The sequence below is a fragment of the Brachycentrus maculatus genome, unplaced genomic scaffold (assembly GCF_059751285.1).
Source record: "Brachycentrus maculatus isolate JH-2025_06_01 unplaced genomic scaffold, ASM5975128v1 h1tg000374l, whole genome shotgun sequence".
NCBI classification, from domain to species: domain Eukaryota; kingdom Metazoa; phylum Arthropoda; class Insecta; order Trichoptera; family Brachycentridae; genus Brachycentrus; species Brachycentrus maculatus.
The window spans coordinates 1,090,614-1,117,382 of NW_028281123.1; the positions used below are offsets into that span (position 1 = coordinate 1,090,614).

General features: G+C 34.4%; 1 protein-coding gene across 3 annotated transcripts; it reads right to left on the minus strand.

Annotated features, from left to right (window-relative positions):
* Nucleotides 1-24,562, minus strand: Dip-B (Dipeptidase B). 3 transcript variants are annotated; one of them, XM_088270232.1, is made up of 12 exons: nucleotides 19,919-19,948; nucleotides 19,046-19,182; nucleotides 15,574-15,757; nucleotides 14,709-14,797; nucleotides 12,341-12,485; nucleotides 9,413-9,534; nucleotides 8,798-8,994; nucleotides 6,735-6,913; nucleotides 4,902-5,084; nucleotides 2,159-2,280; nucleotides 976-1,147; nucleotides 1-309 (listed from the first exon to the last, which is right to left on the minus strand). In XM_088270232.1, exons 2-12 carry the CDS (start codon nucleotides 19,135-19,137, stop codon nucleotides 148-150), a joined length of 1,647 nt encoding a protein of 548 aa, XP_088126358.1. In that variant the 5' UTR covers nucleotides 19,138-19,182; nucleotides 19,919-19,948; the 3' UTR covers nucleotides 1-147. The 3 variants fall into 3 exon arrangements, with proteins under 3 accessions (XP_088126358.1, XP_088126359.1, XP_088126360.1); XM_088270233.1 differs by lacking the exons at nucleotides 19,046-19,182; nucleotides 19,919-19,948 and adding an exon at nucleotides 24,309-24,562; XM_088270234.1 differs by lacking the exon at nucleotides 19,046-19,182 and having other exon boundaries at nucleotides 19,919-19,933.
* Between the last annotated feature and the right edge of the window lie 2,207 nt (nucleotides 24,563-26,769).

The window sequence follows — 26,769 nt, forward strand, 5'->3', positions numbered from 1 at the left end:
CCAACAGTATGTAAAAGACACTTTTAAGCGTATCCCGTTTAATGTGTAAGGCTTATTGACATTGATGATGTTCGCGATTCCAGTTGGGGAAGGAGTGTAGTGTGATTCCTAAAGGTAAGATGGGGATACGGAGAAGAAGGTGTCTGGCTATGCGTCCTTCCAGATATTGTAGAAGTGTGCCAGTGCCATCATGGGAGATCCAGTGGGCTCCTCGGGAGCGATCCCGGCACTCGGAGCTATTTCCAGGTGGGAGTACTTCACATCCTCATTCTCCAGACCGGAAGCGATGATCAGGAAACCGGCGGGTTTCTGTTCAACAAAGATAAAATATATAAAAAAATTAATAAAACATGGGGGGAGTATTTGTCTACTAATTTACAATGTTTAAGGGATAACTCATAATCAGTATCATTCAGTATGCAATCGGCTGCATGAGAAGCCATACGTATCTTTGCGCACAGTAAAAAAGATATATTAGAATTGAATTTTTTAATTTTTAGAATACAATTTTTTTTCAATATGTATTCTAAAAAAAAGTAAAATCCTTGTAAGGGCATTTCCTAACAGCAATTGTCACGAATTTTAATTTTTACGTTTGAAAATAAAATAAAATATACAACTTAGTAGTCTGAAATCAGTGTTTTAGTTTTCTACAAATTAAACGCCAAATCAATAAATATATGACAATGTATCCATTTATGTATACAGTATTGCCAACGTACGGCTGGACATATGATAAAATTGATTAAAAAACAGAGTTGCAAAATTATATAATGTATAAGGGTTTGAAAATGTATGATGAGATGCCTGAATGTATGAAGAATGAAAAGAGTCTGAAAGAATTGAAAAATAAATGTTTTGTTTACTGTAAGATGTAAATATGAGATGATGTAAATTAAGTGTAAAAATAGTTTTAAATGTAATGTAAGCTAACTAAAAAATAAATTTAAAAATTAATAAATAAAATGAGGGTACCTGATGGCCTCTGTCCGTAGCCGTAGAAGAGCCGTTGCCCGACTGGAGAGTGTCGTCCCCTTCGAAGGTGCCGCGGTGCGCAGCGAAGTCGTCCCGCCGCAGAGTAGAGATCTCAAACATGTCCGCCATGCGGTCGCCACTCTTCTGTAGTCTCTTGGCGTGATCTTCTTTCCTGGAATTGACAAGAATCAACAAATACTAAATCAGTGGCATAATCCGTGTCAGTTTATAAGGATCTCTTTTGAGAGGTGGTATCATACATGATAAAAATAGTGAAGGATATTGGTACCATAAACCAAGATAGGACATAAAATGCCGAACCCTCTTCTAGTCTAAGGCCTGTTGACGACAGTGAACGGTCTGGCTTCTGAGGAGTGCAACGTGGTTTCCTCCCAGCAATAAGCAAATGCTGAGAAGTTCCTGATTGCCCCACACTAGATTATCCCTTCTGTTCACAACACAGATTAAAATAAAACATCTTTTTAGCTAGAAGAAACCAAAATCCACTAATTGATCTATGAACCTAGTACACAATAAGCAAGTAAAATAATAAATTCAATTTATTATTTCAACCATCAGCACTAACGTGCATGTCAGATCTCGGCCCTAAGTGCACATTGTTCCGCAATACCTGGTGCATATTGGTCCTCAAATCGACCAAAATCGCATGTTATTTTTGACATCTCATCAGAGATGAAGAAGAATATGGAAGTCTGGGCATTTATGGGGCTGACAACCGTCATAGGCTGGTTTAAGTGATCACTTTACACACGTGTAACATTCACCAATTTTACCCATTATTGACAACTACACTACTCAAATTCTATGACGGTCAGTCCCGTAAATGCCCAGACTTCCATATTCTTCTTCATCTTTGGATGAGATGTCAAAAAATAATATGAAAATAACTCCTGTAATTGGAGACAATCCAAATTTTGTGAACAAGTATTTGGACACACTCAAGATGTTGTAAAATCGCATGTGATTAACATTTTATATTTGTAGTTATAAGTGTGAATAGTGCTATGGTAGTGACAAGTAACATTGTTTGCTGGTGTAGTGATTGTCCTGACAAAGAGACGGGTATGTCTCGAAACCAGTAGACAAAAAATCTCATTGAGTGGTTTTATACTAATATTACTAACATTTTTGTAAAAAATACAAAAGTAAAACATCTAATTACTTGGCAACGAAGTTGTCAATAACAATGCCATAGCCGATGCCGACGGCCCGCAGAGAATGTCCGGTGAGCGTGGCAACGGTGTACAGGTGAGGATTCACTTCCTTCTTGGCTTGATCCTTCATCTACAAATGGCAATGAAAACATAAGTCTTTTTTTTTATTATTAGATTAAAACCAATATTTTTAGCTTTTCCACTTTTTTATTTGACCAGCGACCGGGTTTCGTTGTTACCGACATCATCAGACTGGTAATGTCGACATGTCGGTAACGACGAAACCCGGTCGCTGGTCAAATAAAAAAGTGGAAAAGCTAAAAATATTGGTTTTAATCTAATAATAAATTAAAAATGCAATTCCATCACGAAGTGTCAGTGGATAATATAAATCTATTAAAACATAAGTCATTACAGTGTAAGATACAGTGGATGCAGACTGAGGAAACACATGACAAAAATCTCACTTCATGACTCCCCAGTATGCAGATTTTGTATGGAGGATAGCAAAACGCCAATCCACATTCTTTACAATTGTGACGCACTCGCTCACAAACGAAGTCACATCCTTGGAGGACCTCTACTGGACTCCGAGAAGGTGAAGCTCCTACCACCAATACAGGTCGTGAGTTACAATGACTCATGTAGGTCTTGGCAGTGAGCTGTAAAACACAGGGAAGTCACAATAGACCTGACATGGTCGCGGTGACATAAGGGATGCAAGATCCCTTGACCCCCAAGGAAAAAAAAAAAAGATACAGTGGAAGTCGGCTATAACTGACCCGTGTTATATCGCTCATTTGGTGCAAAAATAATTACACTTTTAGAAATATTACAGTAGATGCCATTCGACACCTCGGAACACTCGTGGTGGAGGATGGTAGTGTCCAGAAGGAACTGAACGTGCGGCTCGGAATGGCAGGAGCCATATTCAATAAGATGCGCAATGTCTGGGACTCACTGCTTTACTCGACAAAAATCAAGTGTCGTCTCTTTAACGCCTGCATCCTAACAGTGTTGCTGTACGGGTGTGAGTCGTGGCACCTCACCAAAGCTCAAAGCAAGAAACTAGCAAGTTTTGAAAATAGGTGCCTGAGGCGAATACTGGGTATAAAGTGGTATGACTTGGTCAGGAATGACGATGTGAGGAGAAGAACTCAACAGCCCCTCATACTGGAAGTCCTGACATGTCCTTAGAATGCCACCTGAGAGCATTAACTCCTCGTGTCTCTTCTCCAACCCCGAAGATTTCGGAGCCCTGGAAGGCCGCTGACGACCATTCACCGACTATACTCAGCGGAATTTTGAGACGCCGGACTGATCTGGGAGGAAGCCAAGGAGATGGCGTGTGACAGAGTGACTTGGAGATGTCTCGTGTTGGTCATATGCTCCACCTAGGGAGCAAACATGGAAAGAAGAAGATGCCATTCAGGCGTTGTAGCAACAGAAATGGTGCTTTTTTACTTAATTCTACAATGACGCTTGCAGCATTTCATTTTGACCAATATCACTATTCTGTTTTTGGTTGGTTGAAAGATATAGCTTTAAGCAATAAACCTGACTATATATGACAATATTTTTTTTCTGTATATGAAGTTTAAATAAAAACATAGAAACCATTTAAAAAAAAAACACAATTTTTCAATTACTAAAGGGTGACAAATATTTGAATTTAAAAAAAAGTTTATCTTCGAGATTCTCAAATGATTTTTCAAATCCAAAATGTAATACTTAACAATTTCAACAAGACTTCAATTTGAGAATAAATATTTAACCCCCTAAAGAAATTAAAAAAATAGAAGATATAAAAAAAATTAAGAAAAAAAATTTAATGCCCATTACATATAAATCTTGAAAAAAATATTAAAAAAGACTATTATACCATTAATTATATAAAACATTAAACCTTGAGTGTAAGTTCCTCTCCAAGCACAAGAGCTCAGTCTTGTTGGGTAATATATCCAAAATAAAACAAGGTTTTTATTGGATTGAATTCTACATCTATTTATGTATATCTTAGGACATTATCTTATGGAGTGTTTGATAATGTCCTAAGAAGACGAAACGCGTCACGTATTAACATATATCGCTCACTCCTTTCAAGAACGTCATAAATCAAAAAACTTGATTTTGCAGGAGAATGTTTTTAAAGTTTAAAAATATAATACAATCTATTAAAAACAAATATCAAGCCACTTATTGAAATTTTTACTGTGCAACAGATCTTTTTAGGTAAAACCTGAAGGTTTTTTCTCCACTTGAAAAATATTTAGTTTATTTTTAAAAAAAATTAAACAATACATGTTCTTCAAAATGTAAAAACAACACTTTCTGCCCTGTAGCGGGTAAATATTAAGATAAAAATATGCCACTTTTGCTGGGATAAAGTGCATTTTCTGGGCATTCCGAAAACATGCACAACTGAAAATTGACGATTTTTGATTTATGACGTTCTTGAAAGGAGTGAGCGATATGTACATAAATAAATGTAGAATTCAATCCAACAAAACCTTGTTTTATTTTGGGTATATTACCCAACAATTCAATATGGGATTTTACCAACTGTCTGCAGTTACAATAAAAAAGAGATCAGTCTGTTTTTGGAGAGGCACAGCGAATCTAAAACTATAAGTTGACCATATGTATAAATGTTTAGAAATTGTATTATGTTGTACTTTAAAATGTAACTATATTAAATAAAAAATAAAAAAAATAATAACAAATAAATAAATGTGACGGAGATGACAGTACCAGACAGAGGAGGTCCGCCATGACCATGCGGCCCTCGGCGTCCGTGTTGCCCACGCGCACCCTCGCCCCGCTGCGGGCGACGACCAGCTCGTCCGACACGTACGCGTCCGCGCCGATGGAGTTGCGCACCACGCCCAGCACGGCCACGGCCTTCACGTGCCGCGGGCGCAGTATCTGGCACGCCTGACGGACAGAACACAAGTCTGATGACGCTAAGTGTAACGGGGATGAAACAAAACTATTGTATGTAGATTAATGTTGGCTACCGAAAGCCGATATATCAGATTCTCTGGTGAGAAATACCGGATCCGTCGGATCTGTATCACACATTTTGGTTCCGTTTTCGATTTGTGGCTCGGAATAATACACGGAGTGTAATTTTATATTTCCATCCCATTATATTCATAATGCTATCGGAATTAAGGTTATTACTCGGATATATCACAATGAATAAGAATACTCATTTGTCTTACATTCACAGCACTAAATCCAATCCAGTTTTCAAAAATGCACAATTATGATTTCAGTGGCGTATTTAGTCAGAATACCAATAATCTAATAGTACATTTTTTAACCGTTTGGTTATCAAAATCAGATATATAGACTTTCGGTACTCTAGCGAGAAAAACCAGATCCGTAGGATTCGAGGTCATAATTTATAAAAATATTACATACATTTTGGACAGTATGTTATGTTAGGGATGTCTTCGGGGTTGGGCAAAATTTTTCGATTCATATTATTTAAAATTTTTTTTTAGTAAGTTTTACATCGATACATAATATTAAATTTCATTTATATCTTAAAATTAGTTGTAATATTACAAAAATTATGTTACAATAATAATTAAAAAGAAACGGGAAAAAACAAAGTAAATTGAACCATCAGAACCTGGATATGTGCTAAAAATAACGACATACAAACCTGACTTGATCAAACTTTCAAAGGATATTATTCACAATAAGTAGCGTTCTTATGGATACCTTACTTTTAATAAATAAAATCCTTATTATTTCACTCACTCCTTTCAACAAGGTCATATATTAAAAATTGCCAATTTTCAGAATGCCCAGAAAATGTACTATATCCCAGCAAAAGCGACAAATTTTAAACTTAATATTTACCCGCTACAGGGCAGAAAGTCTTGTTATTGCATTTTGAAGAAAAGGTATTGTTTAATTATTTTTTAAATATACTAAATATTTAATAATGGAGAAAAAGCATTCAGGTTATACCTAAAAAGATCTGTTGCACATTAAAAAGTTTAATAAGTGGCATGATATTTATTTTTAATACATTGTATTATATTTTTAAGCTTTAAAAACGATCTCCGGAAAAATCAAGGTTTTTTGATAAATGTTGTTGAAAGGAGTGAGCGATATGTGTTAAATCAAGTTTTATTGGGTGTACCCGTAATTCAGTAAAGGTCTAAAATTATAAACAAGGTGTACACTAGAATTGCAAACAGATTTGGCTTTCGAGAATTTTTTTAAATTTTGAAAAGTTTTATTTTTTTAAAGGAATAACCCGCAAAGCATCTATTTTAGATGCTTGTCTGTAGGTAGGATAGTAAGGATAGGGAAGGTAAATGTGAAAAATACATCACAAACATCAAGGCCAAGTAAAAATAAATCTGTCTTGAATTCATTTTGCAATTGGTGGGAATCGAACCTGCAACGCCAGTTTCGCAGTCGAGCGTCTATCCAGGGTCATTGAATTGTTGTAATGTGCATATTTGGCTATTTGGTTAGTAAGTTTGCCTTTAGGGACTCACTTGGCATCTAGAATCCTACAACCGCCACCTGCTGTTTGAATGGGATTATTATAAAGTATACCTTCATGAAGCCCACCACGGCTCCGGCCCCGCTCTTGTCCCGGGACATGCCGGCCATGTTGCCCCCGTACTTAACGTCCACACCGCCCGTGTCGTAGGTCACTCCCTTCCCGACCAGCACCACTGTGTCCGTGATGAGCTTCTCATCCTCCGGGGTGTACGTTATGAAGATCACGCGACCTGGGAATCAACAGTGCAATTAGAATTAAATTGCTGAGAAAAAAAGCCCTTCCTGGAATGTTATAGAATGCTCACTGGCGGAAGAGCATTCCATGCTATCAGGTCCGTAACAGCAAAGCCAAATTTGTGAACTGGTTATGAGCTAGCAAGATGACAATTGCAGCTGGTCAGACAATGATATGTATATCAGCTAATTCTATTTTGAGTGATTTTTCTTAATTTTGTTGTGCCAGTTATCTAGCAATATTAACCATTTTAGTGAGATTTTTTCTTACATGTATGCTAAAATTACTGATGACTTTTATTTGCAAAAAGGTTCTTTTTTATTAGGTGGGTGCAAAATCAACAGTATTTTCTTCAAATATTGACCGATTTTAGTATTTCTTTCTCGTATTGGCAGAGAAAATTTTAAACTACTCAAATAAAACAACACTTTGTAATAAACATAATAAATGTAATTTGAAAACAACAAAGAAAACTTCATTCACAACAAGTGAAATTGGCTCGTCCTTGGAGTTTTTACTATCCTCCGATTGGTAAACATTCTAATGTCATCGTAAATATCACTACTTTGCGTAAAATAAACATTTTCGTGCGATATTTGACAATCGCTTTCAACATCACTATTGGAGGAAACCGACATTGTAAGGGTGAAAACAATAGATTTTTACACAAAAACATATTTCTATTTTTAAGTAAAAATAGTTAACACTCAAAATGTTGTAAATAAATTATCTGGTCAAATTATAAGCTTAATAATAAAAATGAAAATGGTATTTTCTGGCGTTTCTCATGTGTGTGATTATAATCCAGGATTCGGATCTCACATACTAATATAAGAGTTTCTGCTTAGTAAAAAGCTTCTTTACATCTCACCAATAGATGTCTCTAGTGAAGTTCTAGTGATTCATGAACAAGGTTTCTAAATTGATTAATATATATAGAACTTCCAAGAATTTGAGTAGTGTGGTTGTCAATAATGGGTAGAATTGGTGAATGTTACACGTGTGTAAAGTGATCACTTAAACCAGCCTATGACGGTCGTAAGCCCCGTAAATGCCCAGACTTCCATATTCTTCTTCATCTTTGATGAGATGTCAAAAAATAATATGAAAACATATTTCTATTTTTAAGTAAAAATAGTTAAATTTGTTTGTAAATGTAATTGACAATTGGAACTTTGGAAACGCGCTGCAGAGACGCAACCTCTTAGGTAGACTGCCAAAATACACTGACATCATCATTGAACATGTATATCGATGGGCCGCGCTTTTGGCAAAGTATACCAGAGTCGATATATCGATTCTCAGCACATTTTTTTTAAAGAAATAACCCGCAAAACCTCTACTTTTATAGGCTTGTCTGCAGGTAGGATAGTAAGGATGTGGGTGATAAAATGTGAAAAATACATAATTCAATACTCTAACGCAGTGTTCCACCGCGTGTGTTCTGCGGCATACTGGTGATTAGTTGGTTTTGCGGAAAAAAGTCTAGTTTTGTGAAGATAACACTTACATCAATCAATATTAAATAAACATTATTTATTTCTTTGGTGTACCGTAGAGCGGGACTACTTGAACATTGATGTGTTACTTGAGCCCAGTACAAAAAAATATTTAGATCGTGGTATCGATCGAAGTATCGTGACAATAAGTGTCACCTGTCAGGGAAACAATGAACGAAACAATACGTTCATTAATGTAGACCAAATACAGATTTTTTTTTTTTTTGTACTGGTCTCAAGTAACACATCAAAGGTCAAATAGCCCCGTTTTACGGTACCTCTAAAATTTCTTGATTTGGCAGGTGTACCTTGAACAGAAAAAGTTTGCTGAACACTGCTCTAATGGTTAAAAAAAGTGTCATATGTATTTTTTGAAATACCTCTATGTCTTTCCACAGGGTGAGCGCCCCGGTTGACTGCGGCCAGGAGTGGGTACTCCTTCTCCAGGAAGGCCACCTCATGCTGGACTTCCAACTGGATCCGGGGATCTCCGGCGAAAGCTTCCCGGAGATATGTCTCTACATTGGGCGGAGACATTCTCTCCGGATCACCGCCGGCCACATCACGGGCTACGATCCTAAAATAGGGGATCAATTTGCGATTTAATCGGCAGTTTAAACCTTTGCAAAGTATTTTTTTTTTTAAACCCTTATCCGCATCTCAATGGTGCATAGGGCACTGCATCATATAAACGCAGAGTTATCTTGATCGTTAACACATGAAGGGAAGGTGATCAGCCCTCCGCTTCAGGCACCAGTCCAGGGTAATATTAAATAAAAATTAGAGTGAAAAATTCACATATATCTTTTTGACCCCCCCCTGGGAATCGAACCCGGGGCCTCCAGAGCGGTAGCCGAGCGCGCTACCATTACACTACCACTACCATTGCACAGCTGAAAATTAGCGATTTTTGATGTATGACGTTCTTGAAAGGAGTGAGCGATATGTTTTGCCGCACATTTTCTTAAATATCTTTTGTTTACAATATGAAATACCTCGCTTGATCCAAGCTAAGAGCGATCTTGACAATTTTGTTAACATCTCTGGAGATATTCGCTCCGTACACGCCTAGCTTGTCCACCTTGGTATGGATACCGCTGTCACGTACTTGCAATGGCTGTAAAGAAAAAAAATCAATTCAAATCACATTTTCTTTTTAAAAAATATCTTAAACTAAGTAATTGTGGGCTATGTAGCCACATCGTTGCGTTGCCGTGCTGACATGGGCAGGATGGAAGCATTTCCGATATGAACCGAACCGAAGATTTCCGAGCGGACCCGACTCTGAAGCGAGAGAACTCAAAAGCCGCGAGAAATTGCTTCGATCGTTTACTAGAACAGACGCTTTAACTAGATTTTAACTTTACTTGTTTAACTCTATACATTATAAATTATTTGTCATTTTTTGATTCCAGTATATAGTGTAAATTTTCATTTATTTTAATAAAGGAACCAACTGTACATTTTTTCATTTTTACACTGGTCACCAAATCCACATCACAATGGCAACACGCCACAAAAAAACCAGCCGGAATTAACATAGCAACTAGCTATATAATCATTATTTCATGACTTTATGGATAATAGAAGCAGGTTGTACATCTTTATTGCATTATCATCGAATGTAAGAAAATTGAGAACAATGTAAAAAACACAGACAAAATATATAAAATATGCAGCGTAATTCAAACGATGAAAGCCATAAAATGGTGATAGAGAAATGATTGATGCATTTTTTTTTATGGAATGCATTCGGGGTAAAAGAAATAAACGACACATCCGGGAAAACGGTTATTCGAGGATAGATAGAGGTTTCACTGTATTTCTCAAAATCTATTATATTGTGACACGTGTTGCAATGCATTCCGCATCATACTCAAAAACCACTATAGTTTATATAATATAATTAGGCTTAGCTTCACATACAGTATTTGAAAATTATGTGGAATGCATAGAAACACGTGTCACAATAGATTTTAAGATAGTGGTATTTATCAAGTAAATGATTTAAAAATTGATATTTATTTGTTTCTGTAAGTTTGTTGATAAAAAACTAATTGATGGAAAACATTAAAACAATTTGTATTGCACTGTATTTCATTTATTATAATATGTTTTTGATTGTTTGTGAACCATAAATAATAAAAAAAAAAGAAAAAAAATTACAAATTCCTGATAAGATGAGAAATACGACAATACTTTGAGTGTGGCCAAATTTTTGTTTACAGCGCTGGGTTTGTTCACATAGGAGATATTTATATATTGATGCTACATATCAATATATGAATAGCTACGTATCTAAATTAAGTCTGCCTATTAATCTTCTTAACTTTTGCTATACTTTATTCTTGCTGTTTACTTTTAACTCATTTAAAATTTGTGAAATTTTGTAATTGGAATGTTACAATTAATAATAATAATAATAAAACCCTTATCCGCACCCCAATGATGCATAGGGCACTGTGTCATATAAACGCAGTGTTATCTTGATCGTTTACACATGAAGGAAAGGTGATCAGGCCTCCGCTTCAGGTACCAGTCCATGGTAGTATTGAATAAATATTACAGTGAATAAATCACTTATATTTATTTTACCCCCCTTGGGAATCGAACCTGGGACCTCCAGAACGGTAGCCGAGCGTGCTGACCATTACACTACGGAGGCGGACAATGTTACAATTACCTGTTTTATTTTTGTAAATGTATTTATGTTAATGTTCTGTTAAAATTCTAAATAAATAAATAAGATTTTACCATAAAATGACTGCCGAATCTATAATGAAAAAAAATTATGTATAAAATGATTTAAAATTGCTATAATTACTTAAAATTTAGTTAATGTAAGTACAAATGCATATAATCTATTAATAATATGCTATCTAGCATAAAACCTTCATTGAATACAAGTTGCATATTGAAGGTCAACGCCAGAGATAATGTGTATAGTACATATATGTATATACAGTAGCGAATGCTGAAATGCTTCCAGACTGAATTATTATTATTATTTTTTAAATATTTTTTGTTGTGATTTTTTGATAGCTTTTCGATAGCTTTAGTCCAAATTATTAAACAACACTGTTTAAAGATGATATACTAAAAAAAGTGCCTATTTAGTGACCAAAAATTTCATAATTTTATATTTAATTTGCAGATTTTCAAATTTTTCGTAAAAAAATAAAAATGCTCATACAATTTTAAAAACCACATATTTATTGAAAATAAAATTACATAGGTATACAAAATTAACAATTATAAAAAAAAGAACCAATAAAAACAGGACTGTGTTGTTCCTCATTTTTTTATACCTACTTTGTAATTTATGTTTTTAGTACTACTACTACTACGGGTAGGCAGAGAGGATGGAACGCCACATGCCTGACATACACTCCTCGCTTCCTTCAAATACATACATCTAGTCATACATGCCCTTTTTCGGTCGTCCTCGTTCTGTTTTCCAGGATGTTTTTAGTATATACGCTTTAAATTCTCGCTTAGAGTGTCAGAAATGAAGACTCTGAGAAGCATAACAGGCAAGAGTCTTCGAGATAGATTGAGAAATGCCAAGATCAGGGAAATATGCGAGATCGAAGATGTCGTTAGGTGGGGAAGGCAACGAAGAAGACAATGGTATGCGCATGTGAGGAGAATGGAACCATCCAGACTCCCCCACATCGCACTGTACGGCCAACCCCATGGTAGACGACTCCCGGGCAGACCACCAAAGAGATGGGCCGATAGCTGGGAATCAACGTCGCAGGAGGCTAATCCCTCTTAAAAACAGGCCGTAAGGCCTACAATAAGAAGAAGAAGAAGAAGAAGAAGCTTTAAATTTTAGTTTGTTATGTATATATAAATTATTGATTAAATTAATTTAATTTGAAAAGATGATGGTTAATTAGAGTAAAATATAGAGGACTTACAGTATAGAGGGCGTCAAGAGCTCCTAGACACAGGACCATGTCGCTGTTGTCAAACACGGGGAAGTCTTGCAATATCAGGATGGGTTTCTTGACTCCAGCTTTCAAGGCGCGGTTCATCCCTTTCTTGGCTGCATCGTACAGAACCCTGGAAGACAAGGAATGTGGGACTTAAAGACATACAAATTAATGCTATTGACGATTTATATCAAGACTGAAAATATACCATATACACAGTGGCGTGCACAGATAATCAACCTGTCCGAGAGTGAGTTTATTTAAAAAATGTTTTTTTTAAACTTTTTATAATGTATATCATTCATTCGAACCCTTATCCGCACCCCAATGGTGCATAGGGCACTGCATCATATAAACGCAGTGTTATCTTGATCGTTAACACACGAAGAAAAGGTGATCAGCCCTCCGTTTCAGGTACCAGTCCAGGGTAATATTGAATAAATATAAGAGTTAAAAAATCACTTATATTTATTAGACCCCCCTCTGGGAATCGAACCCGGGACCTCCAGAACGGTAGCCGAGTGCGCTGACCATTACACTACGAAGGCGGAAGCAACAAATTTTCTTGAATAAAAAAAAGATTTACACAAGTAAACATGATTTATCGCAACATTGGCCATTTAGACATAAATCATGTTTTAAACATGTTTTGACATAAATCAGGTCATAAATCACGTTTTGTATGGTCGTATATGTACAACCATACTCCTGGAAAGGTTAATTAGGATAGGTAGCAGTGGTAGGTAGTAAGTTAAGCTAGGCACTACTTAGTAAGGTAGGTAGTAGAGGTAGGTAGTAAGGTAAGCTAGGTACTTCTTAGTAAGGTAGGCAGTAGAGGTAGGTAGTAAGGTAAGCTAGGTACTACTTAGTAAGGTAGGTAGTAGAGGTAGGTAGTAAGGTAGGTACTACTTAGTAAGGTAGGCAGTAGAGGTAGGTATTAAGGTAAGCTAGGTACTACTTAGTAAGGTAGGTAGTAGAGGTAGGTAGTAGAGGTAGGTAGTAGAGGTAGGTAGTAAGGTAGGTACTACTTAGTAAGGTAGGCAGTAGAGGTAGGTAGTAAGGTAAGCTCGTACTACTTACTAGGGTAGTTAGCAGTGGTAGGTAGTAAGTTAAGCTAGGTACTACTTAGTAAGGTAGAGTAAGGCACTGGTTGCATTTTTATATGTCACCCGGGTAAGTTAGGATATGCACTGTTTTTCTGCCTATATGGAATACACAGGTCTACCAAACAATAAAATGACTCGATTGCAATCAGTGTTAAACGCTGCAGCGAATCTGATTTTTGCAATTTCTGATTAAATTAAAAATAGAATTGAGTTAAACATTCAAAGACTTTATTACCTTTAACCCTTTCAGGACAACTGGTTGCTGCTGCTAACCACAAATTTAAAATAAATTGTCCAAGTGCCTACAGGTTTCTAGTTAAAAACCATAGTGCAATGTGTGTTGCCTATGTAACAGAAATAGTGCTTGTATAGATTTTATGTTGGTATCATTGTCTTGGAGCTTATTTCCTACTATTTACTGTGGCGATGTGCACATGCCGGGATATTTATAGGTTATCTGTATCTTAGTTTATCAATTTTGTAAGGTTATTGAACGAAATAAACAAAATGACAAGTAAGTTATAGTCATAATAATATTAAAAATAACTAACTAACTAACTAACTAACTAACTAACTAACCATCACGCCGCTTCTCCGCAGGGGTAGGCAGAGAGAATAGAGCGCCACACCACTCTGTCCTTGCTAACATTCTTCGCCTCTTCCACGTTCATGCATCTCCTCATACATACCCGCCGATTAAAAATAAAATAAAATAATGATTAAAAATAAGTAGTGTAATATATTACCTCATATTTTCAAGAAAAAATGTTTTTATTTATACTTTATAAAACATGGTCTTTGTTGCTAACTACCAGACACACAATGTGTATTTTTAATTTTGTTGAGGGATAAATATTGTATGAATCTGTGTGCACAATTTTCAGTAAATTTTCAGTTGCTGTATACACTTATTTGTAAATAATTTCTAGAAATAAAAATGTGTTAAGTAAAATATTTTTTATTCTGTCCTCAAAGGGTTAAGCAATATTCCTTCTTCCTTTTTTTGTGTTTAATTTAAGTTTAATTTATTAATTACTTTTAGACCGGTATTTAGATTATAATTATATGAGTACATAGTACATAGCATAAGACACAAGAAATAAAATATGAAACGCGCCTTTGAGACGGTATTTTCTAAAAATGGCACTTCGTAAATTAGCAGAAATAGTATGAAATAGAAGTATTATTGTAAATAATAAAAATAAAAATAAAAATATTCATCTTTAAAAAAGAAAAAATATTATTACCTCACATCATCGTAGGGTGATATAGGTCCTGTTGGGGATATGATAAGTCTTGAGCCAGCCACGTTAGAACAATGCACGACCGCAATTTCCTGTATTAGACAAAAGAGAATTAAAGAGATTCATCTGGCCTCTATTTCCATCTAATTGATTCATAGCGCATGTAACAACAGTGTCAACTCAATCAATTTTTTTGTTTTTTTTTTTTTTTAAAGAATGTAAAAATGTGTCTATCTGACGCAGTACTCTACGAACCATCTGAGTATATGCCCAAGTATGTTAACACACTTAGGACAGGAAAGGTATATCTACCCTTTTGGTCGATTGATGCTTAAGAACGGGAAGGGTATTTTTACTTTCTGCGCGGACCTCATTTCAAAGTCAGAAAAGAAGGAATTATTTAATGTTTTTATTAGAATATTATGTACCAATCTCTTTATTAAGTTCTAAACTACTTATAACCCTTATCCAAACCTAATGGTGCAAAGGGCACTGCATCAAATTGACGCAGTGTTATCTTGATCATTACTTACATGAAGGCAAGGTGATCACTCTTGCGCTTCAGGAACCAGTCCAGGGTAATATTAAATAAATATTAGTGTTAAAGCGCTAATATTTATTTTCACCCCCCCCTGGGAATCGAACCCGGGACCTTCAGCACGGTAGCTAAACACGCAGACCATTACACCACAGAGGCAAAATAAAAATAAAAACTATATGAACACAATTATCAAATCCCGTGACCAGCGGTCCGCCACAGACGTAAAAACACCCATCCAAAATCTGTTAATTGTTTTAATAATTACGCAAGAAATATAATAAAAAGATACGAGTGACTCCTATATGGGGAAGAGTGGCTAAAACTTACGGACTTCAGCCCCTTATCCAAGCTGAGGGCATCTTGGACTATTTTCGTCAGCGGGGATGGTGCGTCAATTTTAGTTTCGACAGGAAATGTGACCAGCAATACTCCGTCATACTCCGGATTGTCCAGAGAACTCACAATCCTGAGGGTGGACTCCGTGAGGTAAGGCTTGTCCGGAGACGCCATTCTGTAAAAAAAAGTCAGTCTGAAATAATGGTCATTGTCAAGTGGATTTTCTCCGCTATACTATCAAAGCTTGTTGTATTTGCAAAGCATATTGTGGAGTTGTTTCAACAAGTATTTACATTTTATTTATTGTTTCGGCATTAACTTTGTGGTAAGACATGTTACAATGATTAAAGAAAACACTTCGTTTTTTACCACTTGAGTTTTATTATAGACTACATGATTCAGAAGTTAAACTTCCATCATTCAGGTCTGTATAATAACTAAAATATAAAATATAAAATTCTATAAATAAGGAGAGGGGAAAGTAAGGGTTAGTCAAGGGACGGAGTTTGAAAACAAAGGAAAAATGGAAAGCAATGGTGAAGAATTTTGAAACAATATATTATTTAATAAATTATTATTAGAATTCAGGTTTTTTTGGATTTCTAAATTTTCTAAATAAAATTAAAAATAAAATTATTAAAATTAATTTCTAAATTAAATTAAAAATAATTTAACCAAAAAATACATACATTCAGCTCCTAATAATGATTCAATCAAAAATAAATCTTGGCGAAAATTTTATATACGGGTTCAATAACTAAAAATATTTCGAAAATCTTACCCTCCCATATCCAACCTGCATTTTATACAAATAATAATTATACATAAAATCCTCGATAACTCAAAATCTAAAATTGATTTATTACAAAAAAGTGGTGTTTATGAAATTTCGTGTGGAGATTGTGATAAAAAATATATTGGCCAAACTGCGAGAAATTTAAAGAACATCATAGCGGTCTTGTTAGTAATTATTTTTCGGAATTTGCAAATCATATAATAGATACTAATCACTCATTTCATTCTCATAAATTAAAATTATTACACCTTGTTCCATATAAAGGCCAAATTATGAATTATCTTGAAAATTTAGAAATCCAAAAAAACCTGAATTCTAATAATAATTTATTAAATAATATATTGTTTCAAAATTCTTCACCATTGCTTTCCATTTTTCCTTTGTTTTCAAACTCCGTCCCTTGACTAACCCCTTCCCCTTACTTTCCCCTCTCCTTATTTATAGAACAATTTTATATTTTATATTTTAGTTATTATACAGACCTGAATGATGGAAGTTTAACTTCTGAAACATGTAGTCTATAATAAAACTCAAGTGGTAAAAAACGAAGTGTTTTCTTTAATCATTGTAAGTATTTACATATTAAGATGACCTCATATGTAAATACAAACGTGTTATTCATACACTCTGTTAATGTATGACAAAAAAGACAATGCTCATAATTAAGAATAGACTGTTTTATTTATTGTTTCGGCATTCACTTTGTGGTAAGACATGATGAGATTGTAATTGAAAACACTTGTCATTTGCTTTTACAGTTATATTTATTTTAACGACTAGTTTCGGAAGCTACAGATGCTTCCATCTTCGGGTCTGAATATAAACAGACCAACTGGAAGCAACTTCAGCTTCCGAAACTAGTCGTTAAAATAAATATAACTCATATATTATTTTGAGAAGTAAAAAGACTTGAATGACTGTCATAAATTAAACCCTGAAGAGGGCACAGGTTGTTGCCGAAACTAGTTGGTTAATAAAAATGTGAGTGGATCAAAAAACAAAGTCTTTTTATTTCTCAAAATAATATATCAATATGATCCACAAAGTTAAAGCTTCCAATGTTCAAAACATAAATATAACTCAAGTGGTAAAAACAAGTGTTTTCATTTACAACCGCGAAGCATTTGCCACAGTGATCGCCAACATTTGGGGGACCTAACAAGACACACGAAGAAGAAGAAGAACAGAATGAGGACGGCCGTAAAAGACTTGGCACGATCAGGCCAATGAGAACTTAAAATCTGGTGGTGTCAAAAATCGGCATAATTGGAGGGCATGTATGACTAGATGTATGGATGTGCGGGAAGCGAGGAGTGTATGTCAGGACAGAAGAGTGGCGTTCCATCCTCTCTGCCTACCTGTAGTAGTAGTAGTAGTAGTAGTATATAATGTATACCCACACCTTTGTGGGATCTTTTTTTGTATTAATATTTTATATTTTTTGTACTTGTGAAATGCAAATAAAAAATAATAACCAGTAGCACAATCCGTGTTAGTTTCAAAGGAACTATCACGAGACGTTATATCATACACAATAAAATAGTGAAGAATATTTCGTACCCTAAGCCAAGCTAGGACATAAAATACCGAACCCTCTTCTAGTGGAACGGAAGGCCTGTTGAGGACAGTCAGCAGTCCGGCTTCTACTGAGGAGTGCATCGTGGTTTTCCTAATATATAAGTTATGTTCAGTAGTACAATGTTAAGTGCGTTAAGCTATAGTGCTGGAGGACCCGTATTCAATTCCCAGGGGGAGTCAAAATAAATACCGTTATTTTGAAACACCTTCTATTTGTTAGCAACATCAACAGCGAAACAATAATTAGCAATGATAACATTGTTATCAGACACCCAAATAGAAATTTCGCTGCTGTTATCAAACCAGATAACTATGAAAACACCCACCTAATAATTCATATTTTTATCAGGCTTTTCTCATAATATGGGGATAAATTTATTAAATATCTCTTCTTAGCCATATTGAAAAATGTGGAATATATAGAGTCCATATACTTAACCTATGTGGAATATATAGAGTCCATATCGCTCACTCCTTTCAAGAACGTCATAAATCGAAAATCGTCAATTTTCAGTTGTGCATGTTTTCGGAATGCCCAGAAAATGTACTATATCCCAGCAAAAGAGGCATATTTTTAACTTAATATTTACCCGCTACAGGGCAGAAAGTTTTTGCATTTTGAAGAAAAGGTATTGTTTAATTATTTTTTTAAATATACTAAATATTTTTCAAATAGAGAAAAAACCTTCAGGTTTCCTAAAAAGATTATTTTACGTAAAAATCCAAAATGTAGGATTTAGGATTTTACGGAGTGTGTGGAAGTTTTTGGTGAAAGTATTTTAATGTTTTTGAATTAAAATAAACCCTGATGATGACAAGGTTCTTGTTGAAACCGGTAGGTTAATTTTTTTTAATAAAAAAGTGGTTAAAACTAAGTTATTTAATTTTATAAAGTTTATAAAATGTGCCACACGGAAAACATTCAAGAAATTAATATTTATTTTGAAAAAAATCACTTCAAAAAAATGTTTATTTGACCCCCCTGGGAATCGAACCCGGGACCTCCAGTACGATCATTGAGCATGCTGACCATTACACTACGGAGGTGGACAAAAATCCCATTATAATTGACTTTAAAACAAAACTTACTTAGAATTGAAACCACCTTTCAGACTGTTTTCATAATCTTCACGGCGGAGCGGTGGACCAAGGAATCTCGGTTTTACTGTTCTAGCAGACATCCTTTGCTTTTACGCAGTCATGTATTTTACTCTTATGAGACAAATCTGGTATAAAAAAAACAGTATGTTGAAGATGCTTTTAAGTACAACATTATGAGTGTGTCCAAATACTTGTTCACAAAATCTGGATTATCTCCAATTACAGGAGTTATTTTCATATTATTTTTTGACATTTCATCAAAGATGAAGAAGAGTATAAGGAAGTCTGGGCATTTACAGGGCTGACGACCGTCATAGGCTGGTTTAAGTGATTGCTTTACACACGTGTAACATTCACCAATTCTACCCATTATTGACAACCACACTACTCAAATTCTTGGAAGTTCTATATATGTATATGTACCAATTTTGAAACATTGTTCTTCAATCACTAGAACTTCACTAGAGACATCTATTGGTGAGATGAAAAGAAGCAAGTGTCTCTAGTGAAGTTCTAGTGATTCAAGAACAATGTTTCAAAATTGGTTCATATATATAGAACTTCCAAGAATTTGAGTAGTGTGGTTGTCAATTATGCGTAGAATTGGTGAATGTTACACATGTGTAAAGTGATAACTCAAACCAGCCTATGACGGTCGTCAGCCCCGTAAATGCCCAGACTTCCATATTCTTCTTAATCTATGATGAGATGTCAAAAAATAATACGATTTTAAGTGTTTCCCGCAAAACAATGCGTCAAGTGATTTCTGCCAAAATGTCTGCAATTGTTAAATAAAATTTACACACTTTTAAATAAAACATTTTTCTTGTAAATTAAAAAAAAATTAAAGAGTAAACTAACTTGCACAGTGGTCGAAGCGGAAAATCTAACTGAGTAATGTCAAGTCTAAAGTACTAAAGTGTATTGAACTGATAAGAAATGTTATTTACGCACAGGATGTATAAAACTAATTATAAAATATAATTAATTAAAATAATCAATGAAAAATTCTGTTTGTTAAAAAATAGGTAAAAAAGTATTTAAAGTTAACACAGTGTTTGCGGGAAACGCTTAAAAGCGTTTCTAATACATACTGTGTGTAGAGAGCGGGAGACGCTTATAAGCGTTCCATTTGATTACTTTTGGTAGAGTGCGAGAGACACCAAAATACTTTGTACGGAATGGAGTTGGGTTTGCGGTTACTTGCGATAAGTATACGACCCTAATCAGTATACAAATTGGGTTTGAGGTTGATGAAAAAAATCGCCCGTCAACAATGCGTTCAGATGTATTGCTAAAACTATGATGTAGTTTATGGTTTGCATTGTGAGGAACAAGGAAATCAGGTGTAGAACGCAGCAACCCATGGTCACAACTGTCGTCAAGAAAACGCGATTCAGTTGGCTAGAACGTGTATACGCATACCTCCCGAAAGACGCCATCAAGCTTGCCTCCACAAGGCATCAGGTTCCCATAGCCTAGGACGTCTACTAGTGACAAATTGTCTGTGTCGTTACTTGTGAAAGGGATCCGAAATAGTGTCGATGAATAATGGTTGAGTGGAAATGCGATGACTGACCATTCTCTGTAAATGTCTTTGCACTGTTCCGTGTCTGTCTGCTGTGCTGGTCGGGGTTGTGGGCGTCTGTGTACCGGCCAACGTCGAGTCGGAATCGGATCTAGCTGACTAATCGAATGAAACACTAATCCCTTTCACTGCCTACACTGGGGTTCTTCTAGAAAATTTGGTGATGGACTTACAATCTTGTATTTATTTAGATTGGCAGTGACAGGTATATTGAAAGCTTTTAAATGTAAATTCACAGTAAAATCGGGATACAATTTTATATTGTTTCACATTTTCAATCAATTTCACACCTTAATTTTTAAAAAAAATGCTTAGCAAGAGCAGATTTGTCAGGAAGACTAGATGCTTCTGTATCAGATCTGGGCATGCGGTGGGACAGTTTTCAATATGGTGACAATTTGTCGGCAGTTGGACATGACCTAGCTTGGAGGCAGTTTGCAGACTCCATTAGCTCTGCATAGGGAGCAGATTTAGATAAATGATGTATTCAGGATATGTATATACACACATATACTACATACATTATCTCTGGCGTTGACCTTCAATATGCAACCATTGATATGTAACAATTCAATTTGAAGGTCTTATCCATTAATAATAGATTACATGCATTTGTACTTAAATTTATTATGATTTAAATAATGGCGTTGCAATTTAAAATTATTTTATAAAAAGAAATATATACTTTTTTTTTTTTATTATTAGATTAAAAACCAATATTTTTAGCTTTTCCACTTTTTTCAAAAAAAAAAAAAAAAAAGTGGAAAAGCTAAAAATATTGGTTTTTAATCTAATAATAAATTAAAAATGCAATTCCATCACGAAGTGTCAGTGGATAATATAAATCTATTAGAAATATATACATTAAATTAGGTAGGGCGAGAATGACAAATAACAACATGAATACAAATCAACCATAATAATAATTCTGGTTACATAACTCAACAAGGAAACTATGATACACATATGTGGCGTTCCATCATCTGCTTATTTCTTGGGAAAAACGGTGTGATGGGGGCAGCAATATTTTTAATTGTGACAAATTTTTCCGACTTCTTTGGATTCTACTGTATTATTTTAAAGACGATTGACATACTGTTTTTTATTTTTAGCTAACACTATACCAGGAGTGAGTAGATATTCAATATGCGAGATATACTGCACAATTAGTCAACAGAACCTTTGTTTTACGATAGTGTGGATCTATAAACCACACACATACACCCAAAAGGCATTATAGTCTCTAACATGACTCCTGTAGTACACGCGTTTACTCATCAAGGCAAGGTTGGTTGGTGCTTGCCTAACATGACCATTTATTTTTGTCCTCAAAACGGGACATCTCCAATTTTTACGTAATATTATGTATATTCAAGAAAACACATATTTTTTCATAGTTTTTATGTATTAATGTTGATAAAGGAATGATAATAATGTTGAAAAGGAATTTTAATAAAGAAAATAAGAGGAATAAATAGTATCTAAAAACGGGATGGTCCTGTTCAAAACAAGACGTATGATCACTTAATGCTTGCCGTACACATATCGCCCACTTCTTTCAACAACGTTATAACATCAATAAACTTGATTTTTCAGGAGATTGTTTTTAAAGTTTAAAAATATAATACAATGTACTAAAAATAAATATCAAGCCACTTATTGAACTTTTTACTGTGCAAAAGATCTTTTTAGGTGACACCTGAATGCTTTTTCTCCATTTGAAAAATATTTAGTATATTTAAAAATATAATTAAACAATACCTTTTCTTCAAAATGCAAAAACAACACTTTCCGCCCTGTAGCGGGTAAATAATAAGTTTAAAATATGCTGCTTTTGCTGGGATATAGTACATTTTCTGGGCATTCCGAAATCATGCACAGCTGAAAATTGTCGATTTTTGATATTTGACGTTGTTGAAAGGAGTGAGCGATATGTCATTCATTACTCTTTAAAGGGTTATTTTTGATACCGACATTATCATAGACAGTGAAAATTGGTTACTCAGAGTAAAAGATAGAGAAAAAAAAACTTACATAACGATGTTAAGATCTTTATCAATCTAATAATTTCAAGTGATTTCCAGTGGTGTGCAAATTAAATTAAGAAGGCTGTAGGAAAACAGAATATTTATTACCACATTGTTTTCGGTAAACGCTTATAAGCGTCTCCCGCTCTCTACCAACAGTATGCCAAAGACGCTTTTAAGATACACGCACACACACATATTTTTATTGGTATAGCATAGTTACAAAAATTATTACAGCTTAATTTTTTAACTAGACATTTCTAATTATGAAATATTTTATACTAGTTGCTTGGAGACAGACTTACAATGAATATTTATTTATTTTACTTAATTTAGGATGTAATACAACCTTTTTTTTTAAATTTCTCATGTACGATAAAGATTTTTATTGTAGTAATTAAATATCATTTATTTTTTTAATGAAGCGTTGCATTTCATAGTTGATAGTTCCAACTCTTAAGGCGGAGACTGACCGGAGCATTTGGTCGTAACGTAACACGTTACGATGCGAGCATTCAGGCAGTCAGTACACCGAGCCGAGCGCTCCATCCATAGTTTCGGATGCTCGCTGATGCCCGCCGCGAGCGATGTTACGACGTTATGTTACGACGAAATGCTCCGGTCAGTCTCTACCTTTATGTATGGAAGTGGTTATTTATGGAGTCCAGGCTCCAACCCTTATGTATGGAAGTGAAGCATGAAGTTCGCAAAAGAAGGATGAAAGCAGACTGAATGTAGTCGAAATGAGATCCCTCAGACGAATGTGTGATAAAAAAATGTGCGATAGATGTTCGAATGGTGAAATAAAGAAAGAATGCAAGGCTGAGATAAGGTAAGGTCACAATAGACCTAATATGGTCGCAGTGACATAAGGGATGCAAGATCTCTTGACCTCACAAAAAAAAGGCTGAGATAAGCATAATGATAAAATTAAGAAAGATGTGTTGAGATGGTTTGGACATGTGAAACGTATGAGTGAGGAAAGAATGGTAAAACAAATTTATGAAGCGCATGTAGTGGGAAAAAGAAGCAGAGGAAGACCGAAGAAAACTTGCCACAATCAGGTATGTCAAATACTTGAAAGCGGCCGGGTCAGGAGTCTAAATAATCGGCGGGTATGTTTGATGAGATGCTTGAATGTGGAATGTAGAATGTTTACAAAGATTGGGTGGTGTGGCATTCTATTCTCTCTGCCTACCCTTGCGCCAAGCGGCGTGATGATTAGTTAGTTTAGTTTATACATATTTTGGAAATTATAGATCATTACAATAAGTTGTTGGGTTGTTAATAAATATATCAATTTTGATAGTCATTATATTTTTAAGGTAGGGCAAGCACTGCTTATGTGCCTACATGTAACGTACACCACTGGTAACACGAGATAAGAATTTTCATAATTTCACGATAAGAACGGCATGACAACCACTTAATCTGTAAATCAGAAAATTACCTGGCCTACTTCATAAGTTTGTCATTTTTATGCATAGGATGTTTTTTATAGAATATATATCTTGACATTATTTTGATGCGTTAATTTAATTTAAATATTACTTTAATCTGTTATTTTTAAAAGAAAAATTAATTTAAAAATAAATGTATAAAAAAAACAATAATATAAACAACAATAATAACTTACCTACTGATTTGAGGAACGATCGGTTTTCATAAACTTCACGGTGAAGTTTAAACAATTAATTGAAGATTAGTAAATAGTAGTACGTACGCGCAGTCTCAGATTTACATAAATGCCGTAAAAATATCACAAAAAACAATAATCATTGCTCAGTGTAAACAGAAAATTAGGTTAAAAAAGTTAAACGTCATGTATGTATTCATTTGAAATCTGTAAATTACACTAGGTCTGCTCACTATTTAACTAAATATCTTCTTGTTTCACGCATGTCGTCATGGGTGAACAACCTTCATTGCAACAAAAAAAATAAATTGGAAAAAACTTTTTAGTTACGTCATCAAAGCTACGCCGATAGATGTCTTAAATGCATGACATGCGTTATTATAGACCAAGTATATTTTGGGTATAAAAAATTACAGCGCTCTGCTTTATCATGAAAACTGCCAGGAAATTCAAAAAGTCAAATAAAGACGTATTTTTGCATTGTTTTGTATAAAAATGCTTAACATTGCTACTAGTTTAAAAATTCAATTTTTTTTTTTATCACTTTGACTTACCAGCCAATGTTATCCCCGCAAAATATTACTCAAATTATTTTAAATAATTTATGGTTTAGCGCCATCTTTGTAAGGATGTAAAATAAACCAATGGTAATGCAGATTTCTTCTTTTATGTGCGTAAGAGTATTAAAACTTATAATTGAAAACACAGATGGCTAAAATGGATGTATTTCTTTAATTGAAGATGAGTATGTAAGTAGTTAGTATACAATGCATACATATGTACCTATGTCCAAATATTAAATAGTGTCAGGAGTAGACTGAAGAAGTCTTGGAGGTGTTCACATGACCTCCTCGTTGAAATTTAGAGTGATTATTGAACCTCTTATGAAATAAACAAAAATAAATACAAAAATAATATTTTATTATTTATTTGTCATGGAATATACTGAAATCCAGCACGGTAGCTTAAATGCCAAAGGGCCACAAAGCAAAAAAATCTTTATTCCAAAAATGGTATATAAATCGTCAACATTTTCATATTCGAAAAATACACCCATCATTCTTTTTGGCATTTTATTATTTTTTATTATTTTTTATTAATATTTAGTTATATCACATTGAATACAAACGATTAGGTATTTACACTTAAATTACATCATATGTATATATACTTACATCTTCTTACAGTAAACAAAATATTTATTTTTAAATTCTTTCAGACTCTTTTCATTCTTCATACATTCAAGCATATTTCCAGTAGGTACTATGTTCGTGATTTTTTTTGTTTAAAACCATTTTATCCTTAGAATATTTGGGTAATGATTCTAGCGTTAGAATTGTCCATTTCCAACGCTAGAATCATGTGTCTTTCGAATACGAAAATATTGACGATTTAGATACCATTTTTGCAATAAAAAGTTTTTTTTTGCTTTACGGCCCTTTGGCATTTAACCAGCGATATAAGTATCTAGTCAGATTTTACCACATACTACCCATATAAGTTTCAAAAAATACCATTGTCGTTGTTTTGCTTGAGGACTGTGGTTAGGTTATTATTCACCATTAGCCGTTTGCTTGAAAGAATGAAATTAGTTCTGACGTTTTGCAAACGTAGCAAATTGCTCGGACGTCGGACGATGAATGTTCATTCCAGTCAACTTGTCTTTTTGTTCAACTGCAGACATAATCAATTATTACCCGCATTGTTTCTTTGTTCAGAATTCACATGTACCTACTTACTTATAACTCAATCTATATAGCCTCTACATTAAGAAATACGCTCACTCCTTTCAACAACGTCATAAATCCAAAAAACTTGATTTTTCAGGAGAACAAGTTTAAAAATATAATACAATATATTAAAAATAAATATAAAGCCACTTATTGAATTTTTTACTGTGCAACAGATCTTTTTAGGTAAAACCTGAAGGTTTGAAAAATATTTAGTTTATTTGAAAAAAAAATTGTCCGCCTCCGTAGTGTAATGGTCAGCACGCTCGGCTACAGTTCCGGAGGTCCCGGGTTCGATTCCCAAGGGGGGTAAAATAAATATAAGTGATTTTTTCACAGTCATATTTATTCAATATTACCCTGGACTGGTACCTGAAGCGGAGGGCTGATCACCTTTCCTTCATGTGTAAACGATCAAGATAACACTGCGTTTATATGACGCAGTGCCCTATGCACCATTGGGGTGCGGATAAGGGTTTTATTATTATTATTATTATTATTTGAATAAATAATAAAATAATACATTTTCTTCAAAATGCAAAAACAACACTTTCTGCCCTGTAGCGGGTAAATATTAAGTTAAAATATAAGTAAAAATATGCCACTTTTACTGGGATATAGTGCATTTTCTGGGCACTCCGAAAACACGCACAAATGAAAATCGTTTATTTTTTATATATGACGTTCTTGAAAGGAGTGAGCGAATAAATTGTAATAAACATACATTAAGA